The sequence below is a fragment of the Camelus dromedarius genome, chromosome 21 (genome assembly GCF_036321535.1).
Source record: "Camelus dromedarius isolate mCamDro1 chromosome 21, mCamDro1.pat, whole genome shotgun sequence".
NCBI lineage: Eukaryota > Metazoa > Chordata > Mammalia > Artiodactyla > Camelidae > Camelus > Camelus dromedarius.
In genome coordinates, this window is record NC_087456.1 from 18479901 (window position 1) to 18505114 (window position 25214).

General features: G+C 33.0%; 1 protein-coding gene and 1 pseudogene across 1 annotated transcript in view; both read left to right on the forward strand.

The window, feature by feature from the left end:
* The window catches only part of CATSPERE (catsper channel auxiliary subunit epsilon), a 98636-nt gene that overhangs the window by 6430 nt on the left and 66992 nt on the right, over window positions 1-25214 (forward strand). The window contains exons 2-6 of the mRNA XM_031438504.2: window positions 9933-10006; window positions 10466-10532; window positions 11911-11981; window positions 17184-17208; window positions 22435-22509. Coding sequence (XP_031294364.1) covers window positions 9933-10006; window positions 10466-10532; window positions 11911-11981; window positions 17184-17208; window positions 22435-22509 — 312 coding nt within the window. The remainder of the gene's footprint in view (window positions 1-9932; window positions 10007-10465; window positions 10533-11910; window positions 11982-17183; window positions 17209-22434; window positions 22510-25214) is intronic.
* Window positions 20209-20754, forward strand: LOC116148719 (ubiquitin-conjugating enzyme E2 W-like; annotated as a pseudogene).

The following is a 25214-nucleotide window of genomic DNA, read 5'->3' on the forward strand; positions in this document are numbered from 1 at the left end:
AATTTTCAATCTTTATTCATTTTAACTCAGTTCATAAGTGAAGGAATTAGAGTCAGTATTCTTCAACAGTTTTTATTTTAAAACAAAAACAAGATGTGTAAGTATTTACTTCTCACTGTAGTGTCTTCAGACACTGAGCAAACCTGAACACACCTTGAGCTGTGGGCAGATGTTGCTGATATTCCAAGTTTTAGCCCTGACTACGCTTTCCAAGAAGATGCTTGGGCAGGAATGTAACGCTCGGGGCAGCCCAGGCATGCCATGTATAGAATCCCTGACCATGTACAGAATTACTTATACTTGGAGGAGAAATTAGTTTTAGTATTCATATTTGAATTTTTCCTCTACAGGTATTCCATTAAGAGCCCAGACTACCATATTTTTAGTACCAGAAGTACTGTAAGTGTTTAAATTTTGAAAACGATAGTTAAGTATTAATTTTTTTTGACTTCACGGCAAAGAGCAGAGTTAATCATACTCAGCTGTACAGCATTTTCATGAAAACATTTTTTTCACTTCTTTTTTTAAATTTTATTTTATTGAATTATAGTCAGTTTACAATGTTGTGTCTATTTCCAGTGTAGAGCACAATTTTTCAGTTATACGTGAACATACATATATTCATTGTCGCATTCTTTTTCACCGTGAGCTACCACAAGATCTTGTATATATTTCCCTGTGCTATACAGTATAATCTTGTTTATCTATTTTATATGTACCTATCAGTATCTACAAATTTCGAACTCCTAGTCTGTCCCTTCCCACCCCACCCCCTCGGCAACCACAAGTTTGTATTCTGTGTCTATGAGTCTGTTTTTGTTTTGAATTTATGTTCGTCTTTTTCTTTTCTTTTTTTAAGATTCCACATATGAGCAATCTCCTATGGTATTTTTCTTTCTCTTTCTGAATGGCATTCTCCAGGGACATCCATGTTGCTGCAAATGGCGTTATGTTGTCATTTTTATGGCTGAATAGTATTCCATTGTATAAATATGCCACATCTCTATCCAGTCATCTGTCGACGGACATTTAGGCTGTTTCCATGTCTTGGCTATTGTAAATAGTGCTGCTGTGAACATTGGGGTGCAGGTGTCTTTTTGAAGTCCTGGACTTTATTTGTAGGGAGGTTTTTTATTGCTAATTCAATTTCATCTTTAGTGATGAGTTTGTTCAAGTGGTCAGTTTCTTCTTGATTCAGTCTTGGTGGACTATGTGTTTCCAGAAATTTGTCCATCTCTTCTAGGTTATCCATTTTGTTTCCACATAGTTGTTCATAATATTCTCATATGATATTCTATATTTCTATGTTATTGGTTGTAATTTCTCCATTTTCCTTTCTTATTTTGCTTTTTTGTGTTCTTTCTTTTCTCTTCTTCGTGAGGTTGGCCAGAGGTTTGTCAATTTTATTTACTCTTTCAAAAAACCAGCTCTTGATTTGATTGATTTTTTCTATTGTTTTTTTAATCTCTATTTTATTTATTTCCTTCCTGATCTTTATTATTTCCTTCCTTCTGCTGACTTTTGGTTTTTTTGTTTGTTTGTTTTTGGCTCTTATTTTTCTAATTCTTTTAGCTTTTCTAATTCTAATTCTTTTCTAATTCTATTTGAGAGTGTTCTTTTTTGAGGAAGGCCTGTATCACTATAAACTTCCCTCTTAGCACTGCCTTTGCTGTGTCCCATAAATTTTGTGTGGTTGTGTTTTCATCTGGAGTCTACCTTGTATATAAGATAGGCACTTACATTACTTTCTCCATAGAATGAACCAGCATATATTAAACAATTTATTTTTTCCTATTATTTTTTTCTGGTATCATCTTTTTTCTATATTGATGGGTTGATTTCTGAACTTTCTTATTTCCTACTGGTAGATTTGACCCATCCTCTCTGCAGCATGTTTCATATGGTTGCAGTTTCAAGTCTGTATAGTATTCCCTTGAATAAACATATGACAATACATGTATTTCTACTCTAAATAAACAATTGGGTTGTTTCCATTTTTAGAGTACTGTGATTAGGGCTGCTATGAACATTCTTATACCTATCTTCTGGTTAATATATGTATGCATTTCTGCCAGGTGTATATCTAGGAGTGAAACTGAAGTCATAGAGTATGTGCATATCTTCAGCTCTAAGAGATGGTATCAAAAGATTTTACAAAGTAATTATATCCATTTACATTCATATTCTATTTATATATACTATTGTATTTACATTATTCAAAACCAGGTAAAAGGAATCTCTGTAAACTATGTTTTCTTTTAAAATGTGCATTTGTTTTCAAATTTATTGCTATCCATTTCTTTGTAATCTCTGCATACCATTTAAATTTCTGTTTGTAGTTATTTTACTTCTCTAATATTATGTGTTTATGTACTTCATCTTTTAACCCGTGAACCAGAATATGCAAGTCAGGGAAGTTTCAGGAGACTAAAGTTTTTCTTCAAGCCAGAAGCTGGAGAACATGAAGGGGTCTGTTACCAAGAAAGGCTTATCTGAGTATTGCTCTGTTTCAGTCTGCCTTTTCTTTGCTACTCCTCAATCCTGAGGGAAACAGGAGTGGGACAAGAAAGAGAATAAAGTTTTGGATAGAGAGGGTAATTCAGAAATTCAGAATAGGCAAAACAGTCTTGAAAAAGAATTGTTGGAAGACTCACAGCTCCTGACTTGCTTATAAAAACTAGGATCCAGATAAGATTCAGTTTGTCTGTGTAAATCAGGATACAGATTATCCAGGTTTCTTTTATACATGATGATTAGTTCATGTATCTCTAGTTTCTTTTGTAAAAGGCAGGTTTATTGAGGTATTTTTATGCAACAAAATTTACTCCTTCTAAGCATATAGTTTGAATTTGGCAATGCATACAATTGCATACTCACTACTACAATCAAGATATAGAACACTGATATCACCCCCCAAAAGTTTACTTATACTCTGCAGTCAGTTCTCACCCTCCCCATCCTCAGCCACTGGTAACCAATAATCTGTTTCCCATTCCAGTAGTTTGCATTTTCTAGATACTCATATAAATGAAATCACCTATAGATTTTTTGATCAGTTTCTTTTCAGTTAGTCTGGTGCTCTCAGATTCATCCTTAATGGTGCATTTATGAGTACTTCATTCCTTTTTATTGCTGAGTAGTTTTCCCTTGCATTCATATATCACAGTTTTTGCTTTTTTTAAATATATTCATTCATTGATGGACAGTTAAGTTGTTTCCAGTTTGGGGCTATCTTGAATGAAACTTCTGTGAACATTCACATACATGTGTGTGCACATATATTTTTATTTCTATTGGTTAAAGACCTAGGAATGGGATTACTGTGTTATATGGTAAGGATATGTTTAAGTCACGAAGAAACTAAGAACTGTTTTCTGAAGTAGCTATACCATTTTGCATTCCCACCAGCAATGAATGAGAGTTCCTGATGCTCCACATCCTCAGCAGCATTTAGTGTTGTGAGCGTTTGGGATTTTTATCATTCTTATAGATGTGTGGTGGCTTTTCAATGTTTTGTTTTAATTTGTTTCCTAATGATGTATGATGTTGAGCATCTTTTCATATACATCCTTGTCATCTATATATCTTCTTTGCTAGGGTGCCTGTTTAGATCTTTTTTCCATTTTTCAAGTTGAATTTATGTTTTCTTGTTGAGTTTTAAGAGCTTTTAGTATATTTTGGATATCAGTCATCTATCAGATATTTGCAGTAATTTTGCATATATTTTCTCCCAGTCTGTGGCTTATCTTTTCATTCTCTGCACAGTGACTTTCCCAAAGTAGAAGTTTTTAATTTTAATGAATCAAATTTTTATTTTATAGATCATGCTTTTAGTGTGGCATCTAAAAAGCCATTGCCAAACCCAAGGTCACCTAGGTTTTTCCCATTCCTCTCTCTTTAGTCTTTCTGGGTCACTTTTTTCTTTGGGTGCTTCTCTTGTACACAGCATGTATTATGTCTCGCTTTGTGAGTTAAGTTTCATTCACATTTATTTATATGACATATTTTTCCTCTCAATTCTCTTATTTTATATATAGACATATATATAATCTATGTGTATTTTATTTACTGTGTTTCTCCTCTGCCTGATTATTTTTCTTCTCCTTTAAAAAAAGTCTTTCTGTATTTAGGAAGATTTATATTTTTATTTTAGCAATTACCTTTGTATTTATATCTTTTGAACATTTTAGTGCCCTGTTCTCTTATTTACTATCTGTTTTTTTAATAGCATTTAATTTCCACCTATTCCCTGGTCTACATTTAGTGAGTTTACTGTACTTTCCTTTATCCTTATTTTTCTTTACCCCAGATTTTTAGTTGCATTATTTCTACTTTGTCAGAATATGTAACATTTATATATTACCCTTTAACCTTTTTTTTCTTTATCTCCACATGTTAATCTTTTATCTAGAATCAAATATGTTAATGCTCACATCAATCCTTTTGCCAGTTACCTCAATCATTTTTTGAAATGACTTAGAAAATGAAGTTCATTTTCTCTTGTAGTACAGTTGTTGATAGAGTTTTTCTATTATGACCAGATATTTTAGTCTTTGCAGATCAAATGATCTCTGTTGTGACTACCTAACCCTGCCATTATAACATGAAAGCAGCCATAGACACTAAATAAATTGAATATGGCTGTATTCTCATAAAACTTCATTTACAAAAACAAGTGGTGAGCTGGATTTGGCACACGGGCCATACGTAGTTTTGCTGACCCTTGCTCTAGTGGATTCCTCATAAAGAGCTCCTAGGTAGAGTGCTTCCTGAATTCTTGCTATTAAAAATGTTCCCAAGTCCCACAGTCATGTCCTTAATATTTAAAGGAGAGCTCCACTGGATATGAAATCTTTGGTTCATACTTTATTTCTTGAGTTACCTTCCTTGTTACCTTGCTTTATATGTTGCTTTAGAAAATTCTGATGCACTTGTATTTTATTTGATCTTTTTGTTGGGAGGCCATGGCTTACTCAGACATGTTTCAGAGTTGACTTTTAAATGTCAATTTTTCCAGGTGCCAATGATTGATCTCTTTTTATGTACATATTCAGATCTTCTTTTATTTCTGGAAAGTTTTCATAGTCACAGATTTAAATATTAGTTCTTTTCCCATTGTTTTGCTTTTTAACTTCAGGGACTCCAATTACACACATGTTGGATTTTATTTGTCTGTCTTATACTTCCATCATTTTCTCTCTGGTTCTTTTTCTTCTTTACCTATTTCACTTATATTTTCTTGGTTTTTTCTGCCTTTCTTCAATGCCTTTTGTTCAGTTTTTGTTCAAATGTAGTCACCCATCATTATCTTTTAATTTAGTATTCATTTCCTTTATAATCGTCTGTATCATTTCCTAATTCAATCAACTTTTATTTCTATTTGTGGTTCATTTCTGTTCCTAGTTTGTGAATTTACAGTTCAAGATTTTCCTTTCTCATCATCAAATACTTGTCTGAGGATATCTAATTCAGCTTAGGATATTAGTTTGCAGTTTTCTCTGCTTTGTGTTTGGCTTTTTGAAGGCAGTTTCATTAACTGAAATTTTGATTTTAATTTTCTGTTCTCTTATTGTAGCTTTGTATGGATAAAGACTGCTTTTATCTATGAATTTCATGGAGAAGTTGCCAACTTGAGTTGATTTAAAAGATTTCTAGTTTAAGTTTATTTATCTCATTGTAGCAAAGTGAAGTATCTTTAATTGATGGCTTCTTGTTGAAGGTGTTGTATTTCCTTTAGGATTTTTCTTAGCTTGTAATATCCTAAATTTCTCCCTCTCAATTCTCTTTCCCTATGTTACATACTCTCCAAAGTGTGTCTCTCTCTTCCTTTTATTTTCTTCTCTCCAAAACTGATTCATTTCTGAGGCTCCCACCTCAACTGTCACACACGTTTAATTTTCTTCCTCATAGTCAGTGCTTTGATCTTCCGGAGTCTTTTTGCTGTACTTTCTGCACTTCACTGTACTTTCTCTTTCTGTGGGTGATTTTAATTAAATCTCAACCTTCTGTTTGTGTCTTTTCTCTTCCATGAAGTTTTTCAGGAGCTCACTCACTGTCCACAAAGGATTGTGACAGGAGCTTGAGTGAGAGTTCTGCTAAAAATTGTTGTTTATTTTTATACTTACAGGTTTCTTGAAGTTTGTAGTGTGCTTTGTTTTCTAGTTATGCCATTATACAGAATTTTCTTGGTTTTATTTGTTGATCTGTGTAATTTTTCGGAAATGTATGGAGAGAGTTGAACTTACTTGGCCATGATTATCTGGGCTAATAATTCACCTACCACTCATGTTCTGATACATTGTTAGAGTACAGTCAGTAGCAAATTCCTTTTTTAATAGCTACCACGTAGACGTGTCTCTACAGAAAAATCCCTCTTTAATACTTAGCAACAGTTCTTAAGCTGATGTCTCTGCAGTCATTCTGGTGGAAGCTCTTTTTCTAGCAGTTTCCTCAGGAAGGGTTCTATTTCCCAAGTTATTTTATGGTCATAAGACCTTGTCTATTAACTTTTATCTAAAAGTTGGCATATATGGATATAAAAATTATTGGCTAATATTTCTATTTCCTTATATATATGTTATTTTGTTGTCTATGACATAAAGTGTTGCCTCTGAACAGTCTACTGGAAATCTGATTTTCTTTTCCTTGTGAATAAATTGTTCTTTCTGTCAGGATCCCCAAAGGGTTTCTTATCAAATTCAATGCTTTTATTAATATAGGTTCTGGGTTGCTTTTTGAAAAAAAATTCTTTCTGCTTTTCCTGGGTATGAGTTGTGCCCTTTCAGTACATTGTTTCAGGTTATTTTATTTCACATATTATTCTTGAGTTATAGTTAATGTTAATGTTAGTGTTCTGTTCCAATCAGTTTGATTCTCTTACTTAGAATCTCCAACTTTGCATATATTAGATTTTCTTTGCCTATCTTTAATATTTGTCACTTATTCTTGAGTCACTTTTTCTCTTTTATTTTTAAAATCCTTCTGTTTACTGCAAAACCTTATCTATTAGGTTTATTCACTACTGTGCTTCTAATTTAGTTCATTTCTGAATTTACTTTTTAAAAATTTCTACTTGTTTCTGAGCTCTAGTTTATTTATGACTTTTAAATTCTGATTTCTGTTGTCATTCCATAACTTCTATCATTTTTCTTATTTATTTTGCTTCATTTTGAAATAGTAGGTGTATCAGTCATGATTCTCCAGAGATACAGAACTAATAGAATTTATACATGTTTATATTAAGAGATTTATTTTAAGAAATTGGCTGATGTGATTGTGGGAACTGGCAAGTCTGAAATTTTTAGATCAGGTGAGAGGCTGGTAACTCAGGCAAGAGTTAACGCTGTAGTCTTCAAGCAGAATGTCTTCTCCAGGAAACCTCATTTTTTTACTCTGAAGGCTTCCAGCTGATCAAAAGGGGCCCCACTCACATTATCAAAGGTATTCTGTTTTAATTAAAGTCAATTGATTGTAGATATAAACCACATCTATAAAATACCTTCATAGCAAAACCTATATTAGCATTTGATTAAATAACTGGGTACAATAATCTAGCCAAATTTATACATAAAATTAACCCTCACATTAAGTTATAGCTTTCATTTATTTAATGGATATGGTCTTACAGAGATGCTATTCTGCTTCTTACTCTCTTCTTTTTCTTATTAGAACTGTGTGTGATTTGATTGTGATCCTCTTTCTATTGCTTATTTTTCAAAACATGAAACTAATTTTCCTGCTCTTTAAGGAGGCAGAGATGGGCCATAATAACTTTTCTAACTTCATGGCTTTAGAGTTACCTCTTATGTTATTTTGTAAAGTGTTCAAAAAATAAGGTTAATACTTTCTAAGATTTCCAGATTTTATTTCCCTCCCTCATTCATCTGTAGTTTCTCTTTCCCTTGTTCTTATTGTCCCTTTCCAGCTCAGCATTCCATTCCCTGTATTTTTCTTCATTATGGACCTTTGTCCTAGAAGGCGTCTTTGGCTCACTGGTTTTGGAGTTCATAGGTCCCAGCTCCTCCTGTCCTTTCAGACATCACCATGAACTTCTTGAACTTACCTAGAAATTGAAAAGTGTAAAAACATCTCTGGTTAGAGTTGCTATTCTCTAATTTCCTGCCATGGTTTCCACTGAATACCTATCACTGACTAAGGTGTTTTCTTCTGAGGTCTGTCATACTTGCTTCCTTTTGCTTTCTTATGCTGACAACACATGAGTCTGTAGTTTTAGCTGGTTTGTTCCAAACCACTTTTATTTTGGGATTTTGAGGGACACCTTGTCTCTGAGCTCTACTATTGATGTTGTCTAGTGGGGTTTTGGGAGGGGTTGTTTGTTTGTTTGTTTTTGGTGCTATATTAATTGTTCTGTGTGTTTATCAGGAAATTTGAGTAGATTAAAACATTATATTAGCACTAACCCTTTCCTATTTGTTTTCTTCTATAAATTCCTATTTTTTTCCTGTTTTTTATATCCTTCTTTTTACTTTTTTTGCATTTTCTCTGTGGTTATTTTATGGCATCATCTATGAAAACTGAGTTTATTCACTTTAAAACTACATATTTCTTTTACATATATTTAAGGCTATAAATTTTCTTTAGAGACTATTCACACTAAATGCTCCAAGTTTTGATAACAACAAATGCCTTTATTGTTTTTTTCATAAATATTGTGTAATTTTTATTGTGATTTCTGCTTTACTGCATGAATTATTCAGAAGTACATTAAAAAAAAAAAGATTACAAATATCCTAGGGTTTTTTCTTATTAATTTTATGAGAAATTCAAATTTTATCTCATTAGTATCAAAGGCAAAGTATGTGTGATAATAATACTTTGAAATTGACTAAGACTTCAATGTCAATTTTGGTAAATTTTCTATGTAAGATGGAAAAGATTTTATATTGGTTAATTTTAGAAATACACACACACTCACACACAGTTGACCTTTGAACAACATGGGTTTGAGCTGAACGGGTCCACTTAGGCAACAGTTTTTTTCAATAGTAAATACTGAAGTAATATGCAACCCAATGTTGGTTGAATCTGCAGATGTGCAACCACAGATGCTGAGGAAATGCATATACAGGGAGCTAACTGTAAGTTATAGGCAGATTTTCCACTGTGTGGAGGGTCAGTACCCCTAACCCCTGAGTTCTTCAAGGGTCAACTGTAACCACCTTTTTTTCAGGTTTATCTATGGCTTGAGAAAAATGTGTTAAAAATATGCTACTGTTTTTGTGACTTCTTAAATTTCTTCTAGTAAGTCTATCAAATTTTACTTTATATGTTTTTGGGTTGTGTCATATTTTCTGGTGAACTTTTCTCTTTTTTCTTCTTATACACAATATCAAACCTACGAGATAGGTGGTAATAGATAAGCCCCATTATATAAGTAGAAACAATGAAGCAATATTTATGTATGTAAATCTGCATTAAAATGTATACATAAGTATATGTATGTAATTTTTATGTAACAATATTAGAAGGTGAAATTGGGCTCCAACTATGGCTGAGTAAGAGGACCAGTGTTGAGACTAAGACTGATGGTGTTAGAAAGTGGATGGGTATATGTCAAGAAAGAAAGAATTAATAAATTAAAGAATGTGGAAGCAGGAAAAAAAAGTAGAAATAAAGAAATACAGAAAATGTGACTGAAGAAAATTAGACTGATACCAGTCACCTCCCACACTTAATAGATTACTTTTGAAGTAAAATAAAATAAAAACCTTATAGTTGAAGGGAGACTATTGAACCATCCCGGAAAAGTTGTTACTTCTCCTTTGCCCTAATACTTGTACAATTTCAAAGAAATTGAATTTTAGTTATTCTTTCTTTAAATAATGATGCAGAAAATTGAACCCTACATCTAAACACTGAGATAAATTTTAAAGCCGATTTTTTTGTTTCGACTATTTTACCTTCTTTTTCAGATTCAGTTAGAGTATGAAGGGACATCATTTTCTGAGTGGAGTGTGCCAGGAACTTGTTCTGTGAAAAATAAAAGGTAAGATTTTTGCTGTGAAAGTCAACATATGTGTGTATTTATATGCAAAAAAAAAAAAAACCATTCAAAGTGTGGACATTCAGATTCAAGGCTGTGATTTAATGTAAATTTCTTTGCATTAAATAGATGTGAAAAGAAAAACAAAATCACCTTGAAAATAGGAGAGAAGTGAAATATTGCTATACATAGGATTATTTATTTATTTATTTATTTATTTATTTATTTATTTATTTAATTTATTTATTTAATGTAACAGAGGTACTGGGGATCAAAGCCATGACTCCATGTATGCTAAGCATGCAGTCTTACCACTGAGCTATATACCCTCCCCCCTTGTTTTTTATTTTTCTTCTTAGCATACAATGGAAATTTTTAGGATTAAAAAGTAGTAGGGAAATTTTTATTAATCTCATATGCACCTGTACTTATTTCTCCTTTCTCATTCTTTTTAAATGCTAGATCACCCAAGACAGAACTGCGTTGTTCTGCTGGTATTCAGGTTATAAAACCAATTGTTACGGGCCCCGTAAGTTGATTTTAATGATAAATTATTAAATATTGAATAATCATCCCTGTTAAATTTATTTTGCCACTTTTGAGCTTTCAACTTAATTTAACCTGTTTTAAATAATAAAGTTGTAACTCTAAATTAGATACTTAAAAATTATTATCAGTGTCATTAAGTTTAGATATAGCTCATAGCAAACTATGTGTTATGAGCTGAATCAGTAATCCCTTATCCATGGTTACACCTTCTGCGTTTTCAATTACCCACAGTCAACTGTGGTCCAAAAAATTTAAATGGAAAATTTAAGAAATAAACAATTCACAAGCTTTCAATTGCAGTTGTTCTGAGTAGTGTGATGCATCATCTAGCCGTCCGCTCAGTCCTGCCTGAATCATCCCTTTGTCCAGCATATCCCACCCATTAGTTACTTAGTAGCCATCTCAGTTATGAGATCTGTTACTGCAGTATTGCAGTGTTGTGTTCAAATAACCCTTACTTAATAATGACCCCAAAGTGCAAGCATAGTGAGCTGGCAATTCCGACATGCCAAAGGGAAGCCATAAAGTGCTTCCTTCACAAAGTGAAAAGGTGAAAGTTTTTTACTTGATAAGGAAAGAAAACAGATCAATATAAAAGAAAAATATCTACGTATGTTGATATAATTGTTCTATTTTAATAGTAGTTATTTTATTAATCTCTTGCTGTGCTTAATTTATAAATTAAAGTTTATCACAGTTACGTCTGTACAGGAGAAAACAGTATATATAGAGTTGGATTGGTACTATCTGCAGCTTCAATCATCTACTGGGGGTCTTGGAATATATTCCCCATGGATAAGAGGAGACTACCATAGGTCCAGAAGGGTTCTGAGTGCAGGAACTTTTGTCCCTGTGGAGTTGGGTGTGTCACCTGCTGGCATGCATATGTATCCACCAACCTGGAAGCTCTCGAACTCTCATGCTTTAGGGATTTTTATGGAGACTTCATCAAGTAGGCATGATTGATTATTAACTCAGTTTCCCGCCCTTCTCCCCTCTCCAGAGGATGGGAGGTTGAGCTGAAAGTTCCAAGCTTTAAATCATGGGTTGGCCTTTTTAGTGATCAGTTCCCAACCAGGAGCCCTCCAAGAGTTGCCTCCTTGGAGCAAAAGGAATTTGGGAGCTCTGTGTCAGACATGCCTAATACTCAGGAAATTACAAGAGTGTTAGGAGTGTCAGGAACCAGGGTCAAAGATCAAACATTAGCAGGAACTGGGGACAAAGATATATATACATATATATATGATATAAATTTATATATCATATATGAAAAAATATATATAATTTCACAATGAGAAATATAATAGAAACAATAAGCCATCTGAATTTATCATAGTTTCTTCTGCATTTTCTTTTAGGATTTAGAAGAAGAACGCTATTTCCCTATGGAGAATTCTTATTTTTGCTTTCTCTGGTATCATAAGGCTATGTAAGTAATGCAATAGAAAGGTAATTAATGCGTTTTAAGAGTATTTAGCTTTAATTAACCACAAGTGGATTATCTACATTATCGTTCCCACATAAGCTTTTATTCACCAATCAAGATATTTCAAACGTATTGCCCAACTAATATTGAAGAACAAACGGTAAAAATAACAATAGCAACCACTGTTTAAACATATGCTGCTTCTACGTGGTCATACTCTATGTAAATTAGCTTTATCAATTCTCATAATAACTAGTTACATGTAAGTATTACTATCTTTATTATAAATAAGGAGATGTAAGCTTGGATAGGTTAAATAATCTGGAAAAAATATACAACTGCTAAAAGATAGCATTGGAAAGTGACTGGTTTTTCAGATTATGGGCCTCTTTTGTTTCCATTATATACACTGTATTTCAAAAGGACTCTCTTTGTCTTAGACAGCTCTTCAAACTCTTTTTAACATGATGGTGAATGAATACAACTAAGAAGGGAAAACTGGTACAGGAAAAGAATAATTAATTGCATTATAAAATCATTCAATAAGTAAAAAGCATCAATGAATCAGAGCTTTCTTAGTATCACAGTCAAGGCATATCCTTCCTTTGGGGGAACCATCCCTCCCCTATTCTGTGGTGAAATTATTAATTTCATGTGATTTACCTGGTACTAACTCTAAAACCCCACATTTAACTGGCCACAGTGATTAGTTGAGGATTGGCATAAGACCCAAACAGAACCTATCAGAATACTTGTGTCTTCAGTAAAGCATGGTTTTTGCTGATAGTTTCATTGTCCTGGTTCACAAAGCCCCTTAAAGTCACATGGCTCTGCAGTTTATGTGCAGTTTTTGGATGGAAAGCCCCAATAACTAGATTTCAGCTAGCCCCACTAGGAGTACACATTTGCCCGTTCTTCTCTGAATTACTGCCACTCTCCCAGAGTCTTACCAAGAAGCAAGGATTGAGTCCCTGCTACTAATGAAACTGTCCTTGTTGGGTATTTCAGAGATGCCAGTCAACAGCGTTCCCCCTGTGGGTTTTGAACCAATTGAGAAACAGAAAAGGGAAAATAATGGGAATAAAAATTCCTGGTACAGCTTAATTGGAAAACGGATCCTGCCTTTGTGGCCGATGGGCTACTTTCTCCTTTCCCCAAGGAGGGAGATGGAACCGTCCAAGACTAACTAATATCCTTGTATCCATCACACAAGTCAAGAAATAGAACATTACAGTACCTTAGAGTCTGCTTTATGTCCTTACTGATCACATCCTATCTATCCCTCAAGAATTAACCACACTCCTGAATATGGTGTAATAGATTCTTTGCTTTTTTTATAGTTTACCAATAATATATGATTATAAGAAGTTGTTTAGTCTTGTTTTTGAATGTTACTTAAATTGAATCATATGTATTCATCTGTGACTTGCTTCTTTCTCTGAACATTCTATATTTCGACAGTCATCCATGTTTAAACAAGAACCTTTGGTACTTGCATTGTGACTGCTTGACAGTATTCCATTTTATAACTATTTTTGCTCATTCTGCTGCTGATGCATTTATTTGCAAGATAACGCCTTGCTACTCAAAGTGTGGTCCAAGGATCAGCAGCATTAGTGTCATCTGGGAACTGGATAGAAATGAAGAATCTGAGGCCTCATTCCAGACCTGATGTATCATAATCTGCATGTTAACAAAATGCTGTAGTCATTTGTATGTACATTATTTGGAAAGTACCGATCTAATGTACATTAAGTGAAAGTTTCTCTAGGGTATAGACCTAAAGGTAGAATTGCCTAAAAGTAGGATTGTACTTGTTCAACTTTACTAGGTAATGCCTAAGTGATTTTTAAAAGGTTATCCAAATTTACATCTACACCAGCAGTAGATGAAAGTTCCCATTGTGCTACATCCTCACCAACACTTACTATATGACTTAATTTTTTCAATCTAGTAGATGTGAAACTATGTCATTGTTCATTTTATTTGCATTTCCTTGATTATTATTGGGCATGTTTTCATTTATTCATGAGGAATTTTTCTTCTGTTTTTAAACCATTTTTTAATTGAAGTATAGTTAATTTACAACATTGTTTTAGTTTCACAAGTACAGCAAAGTGATTCAGTTATACATGTATATATGTATTCTTTTTCAGATTCTTTTCCATTATAGGTTATTATAAGGTATTAAATATAGTTCTCTGTGCTATACAGCAGGTCTTTGTTGTTTACCTACTTGATATATACTAGTGTTTATATTGTTAACCCCAAACTGCTAATATATCCACCACCACACTCAACTACTTTCTCCTGTGGTCTCCTTTGGTAACCATAAGTTCGTTTTCTATGCCTGTTAGTCTGTTTCTGTTTTGTAAATGAGTTCATTTATATCATTTCTTAGATTCCACATATAAGTGATAAGTGATAAAGATATTTATCCGTCTCTGATTTACTTCACTAACTATAATATCCTCTAGGTCTATCCATGTTGCTGCAACTGGCAATATTTCATTCCTTTTTTATGGCTGAGTAATATTCCACTGTATATATATTCCACATCTCCTAAGCCAGTCATCTCTTGATGGGCACTAGGGTTGTTTCCATGTATTGGCTATTGCAAATACTGCTGCTATGACCATTGAGGTGCATGTATCAAATTAGAGTTTTCATCTTTTCAGGTATATACTCAGGATTGGGTCTGCAGGATCATATGGTAGCTCCATTTTTAGTTTTTTAAGGAACCTCCATACTTTTTTCCATAGTGGCTGCACCAATTTACATTCCCACCAACAGTGTACAAGGGTTCCCTTTCCTCCACATCCTCTCCAGCATTTATTAAGTGTAGAGTTTTTGGTATCTATTCCAACAGATGTGAGGTGATATTTCATGTAACCTTGAATTGCATTTCTTTAATTGTTAGTAGCCTCATTTCATGTGCCTGTTGGCCATCTGTATGTCTTCTTTGGAGACATGTCTATTTGAGTCTTCTGCCCATTTCTTAATTGGGTTGTTTGTTTTTTCAATATTGAGTTGTATGAGCTTTTGAATATTTTAGATATTATTCCCTTGTCGATCATATCATTTGCAAAAATTTGTTCCATTCCATAGGTTGTCTTTTTGTTTTGTTGATGGTTTCCTTTGCTGTGCAAAAGTTTTTAAGTTTAATTAAGTCCCACTTATTTATTTTTATTTTATTTATTTTGCCTTGGGAGACTGATTTAAGAAAATATTCTTATGATTTATGTCAGAATGTTTTGCCTGTGTTCTTTTCATGGAGTTTTATGGTGTCACACCTTATATTTAGGTCTTTAAACCATTTTAAGTTTATTTTTATACATTGACTTACATTACATTGACTTACATGTAGCCGTCCAGCTTTCCCAACATCACTTGTTGGAGAAATTGTCTTTTCTCCATTGTATATTCTTGCTTCCTTTGTTACAGATTAATTGACATAGGTGTGTGGGTTTACTTCTAGGTTCTCTGTTCTGTTCCACTGATCTATACGTCTGTTTCTGTGCCAGTACTATGCTGTTTTGATTACTGTAGCTTTGTAATATAGTCTGAAGTCTAGAAGGCTATGCCTCCAGCTTTGTTCTTTTTCCTCAGGATTACTTTGGCAATTCTGAGTCTTTTGTGGTTCCATATAAATTTTAGGATTATTTGTTCTAGTTCTTTGAAAAATGTCATGGGTATTTTCATAAGGGTTGCACTAAATTTGTAGATTGCTTTGGATAGTATGGCCACTCTAACAATATTAATTCTCCTCATCCAAGAGCATGCTATACCTTTCCATTTTTTTCAATCACCTTCAGTTTCCTTTATCAATGTTTTATAGTTTCAATGTATACAACTTTCACCTCCTTGGTTAAGTTTATGGTTACTTTTTTTGATGAGATTTTTTAAAGGTTGTTTTTTTTTAACTTCTCTTTATGATATCATTGTTAGTTTAAATAAGTGCAATATATTTCTGTATATTAATCTTTTATCCTGCTACTTTGCTGGATTCATTTATTTTAATTGTGTTTGTGTGGAGTTTTTAGGGTTTTCTATATAGAGCAACATGTCATCTCCAAATAGTCACAATTTTACTTCTTCTCTTGTAATTTAGATCCCTTTTATTTCCTTTTCTTGTCTGATTCCTGTGATTATGACTTCCAATACTATGTTAAATGGAGTGGTGAGAGTTGGAGTTTTTGTCTTGATTTTGCAGGAATGCTTTCAGCTTTTCCCTGTTGAGTATTATTTTGGCTGTGTGTTTGTCATAAATGGCATTTATTATGTTGAGATATGTTCTATCTATACCCACTTTGGTGACTTTTTGTTATGAGTGGAGGTTGAATTTTGTCAAATGCTTTTTCTGCAGATATGGAAATGATCATGTGCTTTTCTTCTTTCCTGCACTTCCGACAAGTAGCACAACACAGAAATATACCAGTCCCAGAGCTAGGGATCTTTTTGATAAACTTAGTACTTTATGAACTTAGGGCACATTTGCCTATCAAGATTTATAGTACTTGTTTTCAGTAGCTTTCTCAGTAACTTTCTCACGTATCAGATAGAACAAATGAAATACATTTTCATTATATGGTCTCAGAAACTCACTGCATGCATATTTACTGGTTCCCAAAATATCTTTATTTTGTTTTATATCTAATAATGTACTAATCACTATGCACAAATGAGAAAAACATAGTCCTGAGGCATTACTTTTAGAGATTTTGTAATTTTTAAAATACAGATATCTTTAAAGTGAAAAAATTACTTTCTTAAAAAAAATGTACAAATGACTGTTACTCCTTTCAGAAAATTTACATTGAAAGGCTGATAAATGAAGTATTTGCAGTACTCCTGACATATATTAGAACATGTAAACACTATAGATTTTTTAAATGTGCATTGATCATGTCAAATTTTTAACGAGAATTAATCATACAACTTTGGCTGTGTGAGCTTACGGTATTGTTAAGGAGGCATACAGATTCATGCCCCTCAGCCTTTTGTGATGACACATGAGAATCAGTAATTATATTTAACTATAAACATATGTAGCTTTTTTAACATTTAGCATTTAATCATTTATGTATCTGTAATGGAATATAAAGAGAATATTCAAAGATTTATAAACATATATGTTGGAAGTTGAATATTCAAACTAATATTTAGCATGCTGTTTACTAAAATGATTTCTCTTTTTCCCAACAGAAATTTACCTGACAATTTAACCCAGGTAAAACTTTTTTTTAAATTTTATATCCTTTATGTATTGCTACTGTATTATTTCCTTCTTATCTTCCATATTTACCAGAAGAGGAATTTTCTAAAAAATTTCAACAAAATTTGCTTCAAGCGGTACTCGAGGTATGCATTGAGATCCCCTAGGGCTTCACAGACTTTGTCAGGAGTTCAGACCATGAGGTCTACCCTTTTCCATTTAAATATCTGTTTGAGGATAGATTTCCCCCCCTTCCATTTCTACCAAAGTAACATATACCAATAGTTTGAATGCAAGAGCACTAATAATAATCCAGCTGTCTTCTGTTACGCCAGATAAAGAGATTTGATAATGTAAAATGTGAAACAACTATTCTCCTTACTATTTTTTGTCTTGGAAAATATTTTTTCATAAAAATAATATGTTAATGCATAATAAGTTTAGTGTTAATATGTAATAGGTTTATCATACATTTTAAAATAAATTAATAAATATCTGTAAATGTTCTAAATTTTCACTTTGTTATATGCTAAATATTGACAGAACTAACTCACATAAAACAAAAGCTCTGTGGGATTCTCAATAGTTTTTAAGCCTATGAAGGCATTTTGAGATCCAAAGGCATTTTGACATCTGGATTAGAGGATGATTAGAAGTATGATAGAGAGCTACATTCAAAAAATTTGAAAATTGAAATAAGATGGTAATATTTGGAAATTAAAGCTCTATAAATATTTTAATTTTCTCAAGGCAGTGATTTGGTAGGAAGAAGAGACAGTGAAAAATAATAATAATAAATAAACTTCCTATATTGGATCAAGATGGTCGAATGAGCCCATGTATCCATACGCACTCGTATTCCAAACCCAACTGACATTATAGGATTATTTATTAAGGCTATAAGAGTGCAAAAAAGCAAGAAAGAGTATTATGAGTGGATAAGGAATTTTAATATAAAAATAGAACCTCCTAAAAGTAGAGTACCTATTACAGATCAAAATAATGCAGAATAGCCTCCATCTCACTCAAAACATAGAAATGCCTTTAGAAAATAATGTGTGTGTATAATGCTAGTGCAGACTTTTACATTAATATAGGTGCATGTGTGCATATAGAAGTTAAAAGCAAGTAAAGGAATTTCCCAGTTGCTGGAAGTAACTAGAGAACTAAAATGCAGAGTTAGATAAGACTGCATTCTGAACTAAGGGTATGAGACAGAATATAAGCTCTAGTAGACAAAGGGCAATGTTTTAATATGTGTATGGGGATAGAAAATGCAGCCTTTGACCTGTGGGAGAGGGAGGAGCTGAAACTAACCTCCCTACATGAAGCTAGGATTTATGAAAGGTCTGTCAAATGAGAACTTGCTGGCTTAGAGTAATTGCAGATAAATGATAAAATAGACAAAGACTTACCTACACAGAGTTTCAGGTAGATGTCCAAGTTTAACAGACCAAGAGGTTGGAGGACCTAAAGCCAAGTAGTAAATACAAAAAATGGAAGCAGTGAAACACACAGAGACCAGGCAGAGGTAATTGCCAAATCTATTTCATAACCAAGAGTGTCCAGGACTCTCACAGAAAACAAACCCTCTGAAAAGAATCTGAAACTAAAAGGTATAAACCACAAAAAAGACAACCTGCCTGGAACAGAAACACACATAAAAATTGAAAGTTCATACTTTTCAAAACTAAAGATGAGAACTATCTGAAAGATTACTAAATTCATATTTTAAATGGTCAAAAAGACAAAGGAAAGAATAGAAACAAAAACAAGGATTATTCATAATTATACAACATTCAGAAATTGAAAAGCATCCTCTATAAATGTCTTGAGATTAAAAAAAAGTAGGCAGCTAATAAGAGGTTAAATAGAACACTGGATACAACTGAGAAAATTGCAGAATTAGTGATTTGAAATGGGAATCAGGCAGAATGCAGAACCTAAAGATGAAAAGATGAAAAATATCCAAAGAGAAGTTAAGAGACATAGAGGGTAGACCAAGACACTTTATCATAAATGTAATAGGAGTTCCAAGTGGAAGAAAAGGAATTGGAGATAATGCTGAAAGAGATGATTATGGAGAATTCTTCACAGTTCTTCACAATATGAGTTCTCAGATTGAAAAATTGAAGTACCATATGTAGTAAGTAATGAGAAAACGAATTATTTAATCTCCTAATGAGTCTAAATAAGCATTGACAATCAAATATTTTAATAACGACTAATGTTTTTTAACAAAATGACATTAAAATACTAGCTAAAAGAATAGAAAATAGAGGAGAATTTGGGTTTGAAATTACCTAAGTTCTTTATAAATATTCAGGATGGGGATACTGGTTAACTTCAGCCTACATCAAATATTCAAGTAAAATTTTAAAGGTGTCTATTAAAGTAATAAAAATAAGTGTAATTTCTAAACAGTACAGCTCTGGAAGATGAATTTTTAAAATGCTAACAATTCAAAATGAGACAATAAAAAAGAAAAAGAAAATTTAAAACAGAATACAGGGACTCAAAAATATGATTTAAGAAATAATTTAAACTAATTCAGTAATCAAATGTGACAGGATAAAAATCAGTTGTAAAAAATTTGGAAAGGAAAGGATGCAAACAAATTAATACTATCAAAAGAAAACTGGGGTGATGATATGAACATCAGATAAAATATATGTGAAGCCCAAAAGACAGCAATAGCATGAAGAGAGAAATTACTTCATGATAAAGGAGAATCTACAAAGATGATAAATACATTCTGATATCAGATACACCTAATAATATAGCCTCGCACAATGTAAAGAAGATAGAAAGTGCCTCTAAGTCATTTCTTGAATCTAACACTACTTTAATGCCAAAAGTAGGCAGAGAAAGAAAGCAAGGAAGGGAGGGAGGAAAGGAAGAAATTGTACATAAATATACTCGTCTATATAAGACCAATAATTCTACATATATTAGCAAATAGAATCCCATAATGTATTAAAAGAACAAATTGAAAAGGGCCAGTATCTTCCAGAAATGCAACATTGGTTCAATATCAGGAAAACTGACAACAATATCCATAATGGCAACACAGTAAAAAGGAAAATAATGATCATATCAGTACATTTAAAAATTCAGATGGCGTCAACACAGGAACAACTACAGAGAGAACTGTTGGCTTTGCAAAATGACCCAAGTCCCGGAATGACTAAATTAAAAGAGTTCAAAATTCAATTACACAGTGGACTGTAGACATGGAAGGTGCACCAGGTACCTTATACAAAGGGGGAAAAATTCAACTGCTATTTAAATTTAAGTAGTCGATATCCTTTTGACTCTCCTCAGGTCATGTTTACTGGTGAAAATATCCCCATTCATCCTCATGTTTATAACAGTGGTCATATCTGTTTATCCATTCTAACAGAAGACTGGTCCCCAGTGCTCTCAGTCCAGTTTGTCTTAGCATTATTAGCATGCTTTCCAGCTGCAAAAAGAGATGACCACCAGATAATTATTTGTATGTTCAAACATGTAACAAGAATCCAAAGAACAAAATAGTGGTACCATGATGATACTCGTTGATGCCACTGTTACCATCCTCATAGCAGAAGAGAGTCCCACTGAGAAAACGAGGACTTTGGTCATTCAGTCTTTGAACTTTAACCTTTGACTGGAAGTGACCTATCGGCAATAAAGACTACTTCCTTTTACTGCATTTTTACTCATGTGCATTCTGGGCGCATGTTAATCGCTGATTCAGTCCAGGCAACTGACCTGCCTTTATTAAGTCGTACAGTTTTAACGAAGGTGTCAGGAAATGTCAAATATAATTCCATTTTTTATTTTTGTTTTTTTAAGCTTTTGGAAAAGTTCTACGTCCTCATGTATCATGCCATAAGAATGACTTCCTTGGCAGTTTTGGGACATTCATTGTCGGCAACGGATGTTCCTAACAGGAAAAATTTTCATTAACTCCTGCCACCCAACAATCAACGCATAATAGCGCCTATGAAATGAACTTACTGCTTAGAGTGGGATTATAAATCAAGTGACTGATCCAACATTATTTTGAAAGTTATCCCAACTGTTTATATTTGGCTTCAGCGCACTGTGAACCTAACTAAGGTTAACAGCATAAATTAACATGCGTCTTTAAAGGACTGTAATGAAAGATCATCGTGTACTTATTGAATTGCTTATATCTGCTGTCAAATTGTTTTGACATGGTTGGTTTTCAAGTAATATTGGCAGAGAGGTACAATATATTATCCCTCTTGTGAAAATAAATTAATTTGTTGTATATAGTTCCTGAGTCTCTGAAGTAAAGGTATAAGTAATATACGGGTGTGAATGGTTTAATCAAGGCTTTATTTTGGAAGTAAGAAAAATAGCAGTGATGATTAAATGGCTGCAGTCCATAATTTGGGCTTGTTATTTGTACATTAACAATTTTTTCCAAGTAGATTACACTCTGTTACTTCCTGCTAGCCATCAGCATGAGCCCTACTGTCTAAACAGTATTTCATTTTTTTATGTTTGGAAAATCTCTAAACATTTATGTTTGCAATTTTGTTTCTTTTGTTATGTTTTAAGTTTGAATATTACTTTAATCGAAAACCTTTTGTCAAATTTTTTCTTGTAATTTTTTTTTTTACTTTTATCATCTTGTCCTTCAATCCTGTACCCCAAAATAAGAAATACATTTTTGACAGAGGCTTAATGTTTTAAAAAAGAATTCAACAGCCATTCCTAATAAAAGCACAAAGCAAAACAAGTTCAGAAGGAAACTACTTAATTCTGATTTTAAAATGTGCTCCCTAAATGACTAACAATAATTGTTATAAATTATGAAGTACTTCTATTTCAATATCAGGAAGTGGACAAGGATGCACATAATCAGCATTATTATTTAATATTGACTTGAACATAATTGTGTAAGTAATAAGACAAGGAAAAGAAATATACAGTATTATAAATTTATGATAGCAAAGCATATTTAAAATACTTAAGAATAAATTTAACAAGACACAGAACCTGTATCAAGGTATCAAGAACTACTCTCAAATTTTGTTGAACGGCTTTAAAAAAGATCTTTTTTTAAAGTTTCTTATTGGATTCTAGAGTCCAATTTTTGATTAAAAAATCTCAACACTTACGTGGAATATAAAAACAAGTAAATACCTTTTATGGTTATGTTTTGTCACAACTAAAAATGAAATTTGTCCAATATGTAAAGAAATATAAACACACTTTATTTTGTAGGTCATTGTATGGGTATACGATCCAGAAAGTGCAGACCCCAGTGAGTTGCTGTGGACTGCAGATGAACCTTCCCTGGTAGGTGGAAACATTATTATTATCAGAGATAAAATAATATGCTACAGTTTTTAAAGAGCTGTGGGTAATGTATTTTAAGCAGCCTAGAATTAACTACACTTTAATTACCCATTAAAATTAGTTCAGTCATTATAGTGATTTTGAACTCGTGCCCCATCTCTAAATTATAAATCTTTCTTTGGAATTCTTCTTGAGCATTCTCTATATTTCTATGAACCTCATTATTCACGAAGAGGCTGACTGTTAAAATGGTTCAAAGGTGTTTCCTGAACATCTGTCTTGAAGTCATCCTTCAAAAATCTGTCTGGTCCTTTAGGGAGTCCTTTATCACTTGGACACTAATGAGTTTCTTAAAAGTTCAACACAGGGAATAAATAAGTCCTTTTTTGAAAATCTGTTACAAATTTACCTCTTTCTAAGATTCAAGTTCTGTCTTGTGTTACAATTAAAATGTACAGAAGAGAAATATAAAATGAGCAATTTTAGTTTAGTGATCAAATTCATGTGCTCTACCACTGACCCATTCCCACCCCCTGTTGGTTCCATTTTTCATTTTTGAGGTCCTTCCATACTGTTTTCCACAATGATTGGACCAGCTTACATTCCCACCAACAGTACACAAGGGTTCCCTTTGCTCCACACCTTGTCAGCATTTGTTCTCGTCTTTTTGATGATAGTCATTCTGATAGGTGTGAGGTGCTATCTCGTGGTTTTTATTTACATTCCCTGATGATTAGTGATGTTGAGCACCTTTTCATGTACCTGTTGGCCATTTGTGTCTTCTTGAGGAAAATGTCTATTCAATTCCTCTTCCCATTTTTTAAATCGGGTTTTTCTCTTTTTGCTGTTGAGTTGTATGAGTTCCTTACATACTGCATATTTACCGTTTATCAGATATATGACTCGCAAATATTTTCTCCCTTCCCATAGGTTGCCTTTTCACTCTATTGATTATTTCTTTTGGTACGCAGAAGCTTTTTAGTTGGATTTAGTTCCATGTACTTATTTTTGCCTTTATTGCCTGTGCTTCTGGTGTCATGTCCAAAAATTCATACCCAATGTCAAAGAGCTATTCCCGTTTTCTCCTAGGAGTTTTACACTTCCAGGTATTATGTTTAAGTCACTAGTCCATTTAAAGTTAATTTTTGTGAGTGGTATAATGTAGGGTTCCAATTTCATTCTTCTGCATATTATCAAGTTCTCCCAGCAGCATTTATCGAAGAGAGTATCCTTGGCTGTCTCATCAAGTATTAGTTGACTATATATGTGAGGGTTTATTTCTTGGCTCTTGGTTCTGTTCTTTTCTTTGTATGTCTATTTTAATGCCAGAACCATACTATTTTGATGACTACTGCTTTGCATTATAGTTTGAAATCAGGATGTGTGATTGCCTCTGGCTTTGTTCTTCTTTCTCAGGATTGCTTTAGCTATTTGGGGTCTTGTGTGATTCCATACAAATTTTAGGATTATTTTTTCTACTCCTGTGAAAAATGCCATTGAGATTTTGATAGGGATTACACTGAATCTATACATGGCTCTGAGTAGTATAGACATTTAATAATATTAATTCTTCTGATCCATGAAAATAGGATATCTTTCCATTTATTTGTGTCTTCTTAAATTCATTTCATCAAAGTCATAGTTTTTGGTGTAGATTTTTCACCTCCTTGGTTAAAGTTATCCCTAAGTGTTTCACATTTTTGATGCTGTTGTGAGATTTACTTATTTTTCACATAGCTCATTTGTTAGTATATAGAAACACAACTGATTTCTGCATGTTGATTTTGTATCCTTCAGCTTTACTGAATTTGTTGACTAGTTCTAATGGTTTTGGTGGCTTCTTTAGGATTTTCTAAAACTTAAGATCATATTATCTGCAAACAAAGACATTTTTACTTCCTTTTCAATGAAGATGCCTTTTATTTCTTTTTTCTTTTTCTTACCTGGTTACTGTGGAATACTATACTATGTTGAATAGGAGTGGTCAGAGTGAGCACACTTGTTATGTTCCTGATCTTAGAGCAAAAGTTTTCAGCTTTCCCCACTGAGTATGATGTTAGCTGTGGGCTTGTCATATATGGTTTTTATTATGTTGAGGTAGGTTCCTTCTATACTCAATCCACTGAGAGTTTGTATTAAAAAAGGATGTTGTCTTTCATCAAATGCTTTCTCTGCATGTATTGAGGTGATCAAATGACTTTTGTCTATTCAATCACTGTGATGTATCATACTGATTGACTTGTATATGTTGAACCATCCTTGCATCCCAGGGATAAATCCCACTTAATCACCAAGTATGATCCGCTTAGTGTGCTACTGAATTTGGTTTGCTAGAATGTTGTTGAGAATTTTTGCATCTATATTCATCCGAGGTACTGTCTTCTAGCTTTCTTTTCCTGTAGTGTTCCTATATGGTTTTGGTATCAAGGTAATGCTGACCTTATGAGTTCGGAAGTGTTCCCTCCCCTCAATTTTTGGAAAGAATTTGAGAAGTTTTGGTATTAATTCTTCTTTAAACATTTCGTAGAATTCACCTGTTAAACCATCTAGTCCTGAATTTTGTGGGGTTCTTTTTTTTTTTTTTTTTTTGAGGGGGGTAGATCTTTACTTACTGTTTAGGTCTTTTTACTCATTATTGGTCTGTTCAGATTTTCTCATTTTTCATTATTCAGTCTTGGTAGATTGTATGTTTGTAGGAATCTATA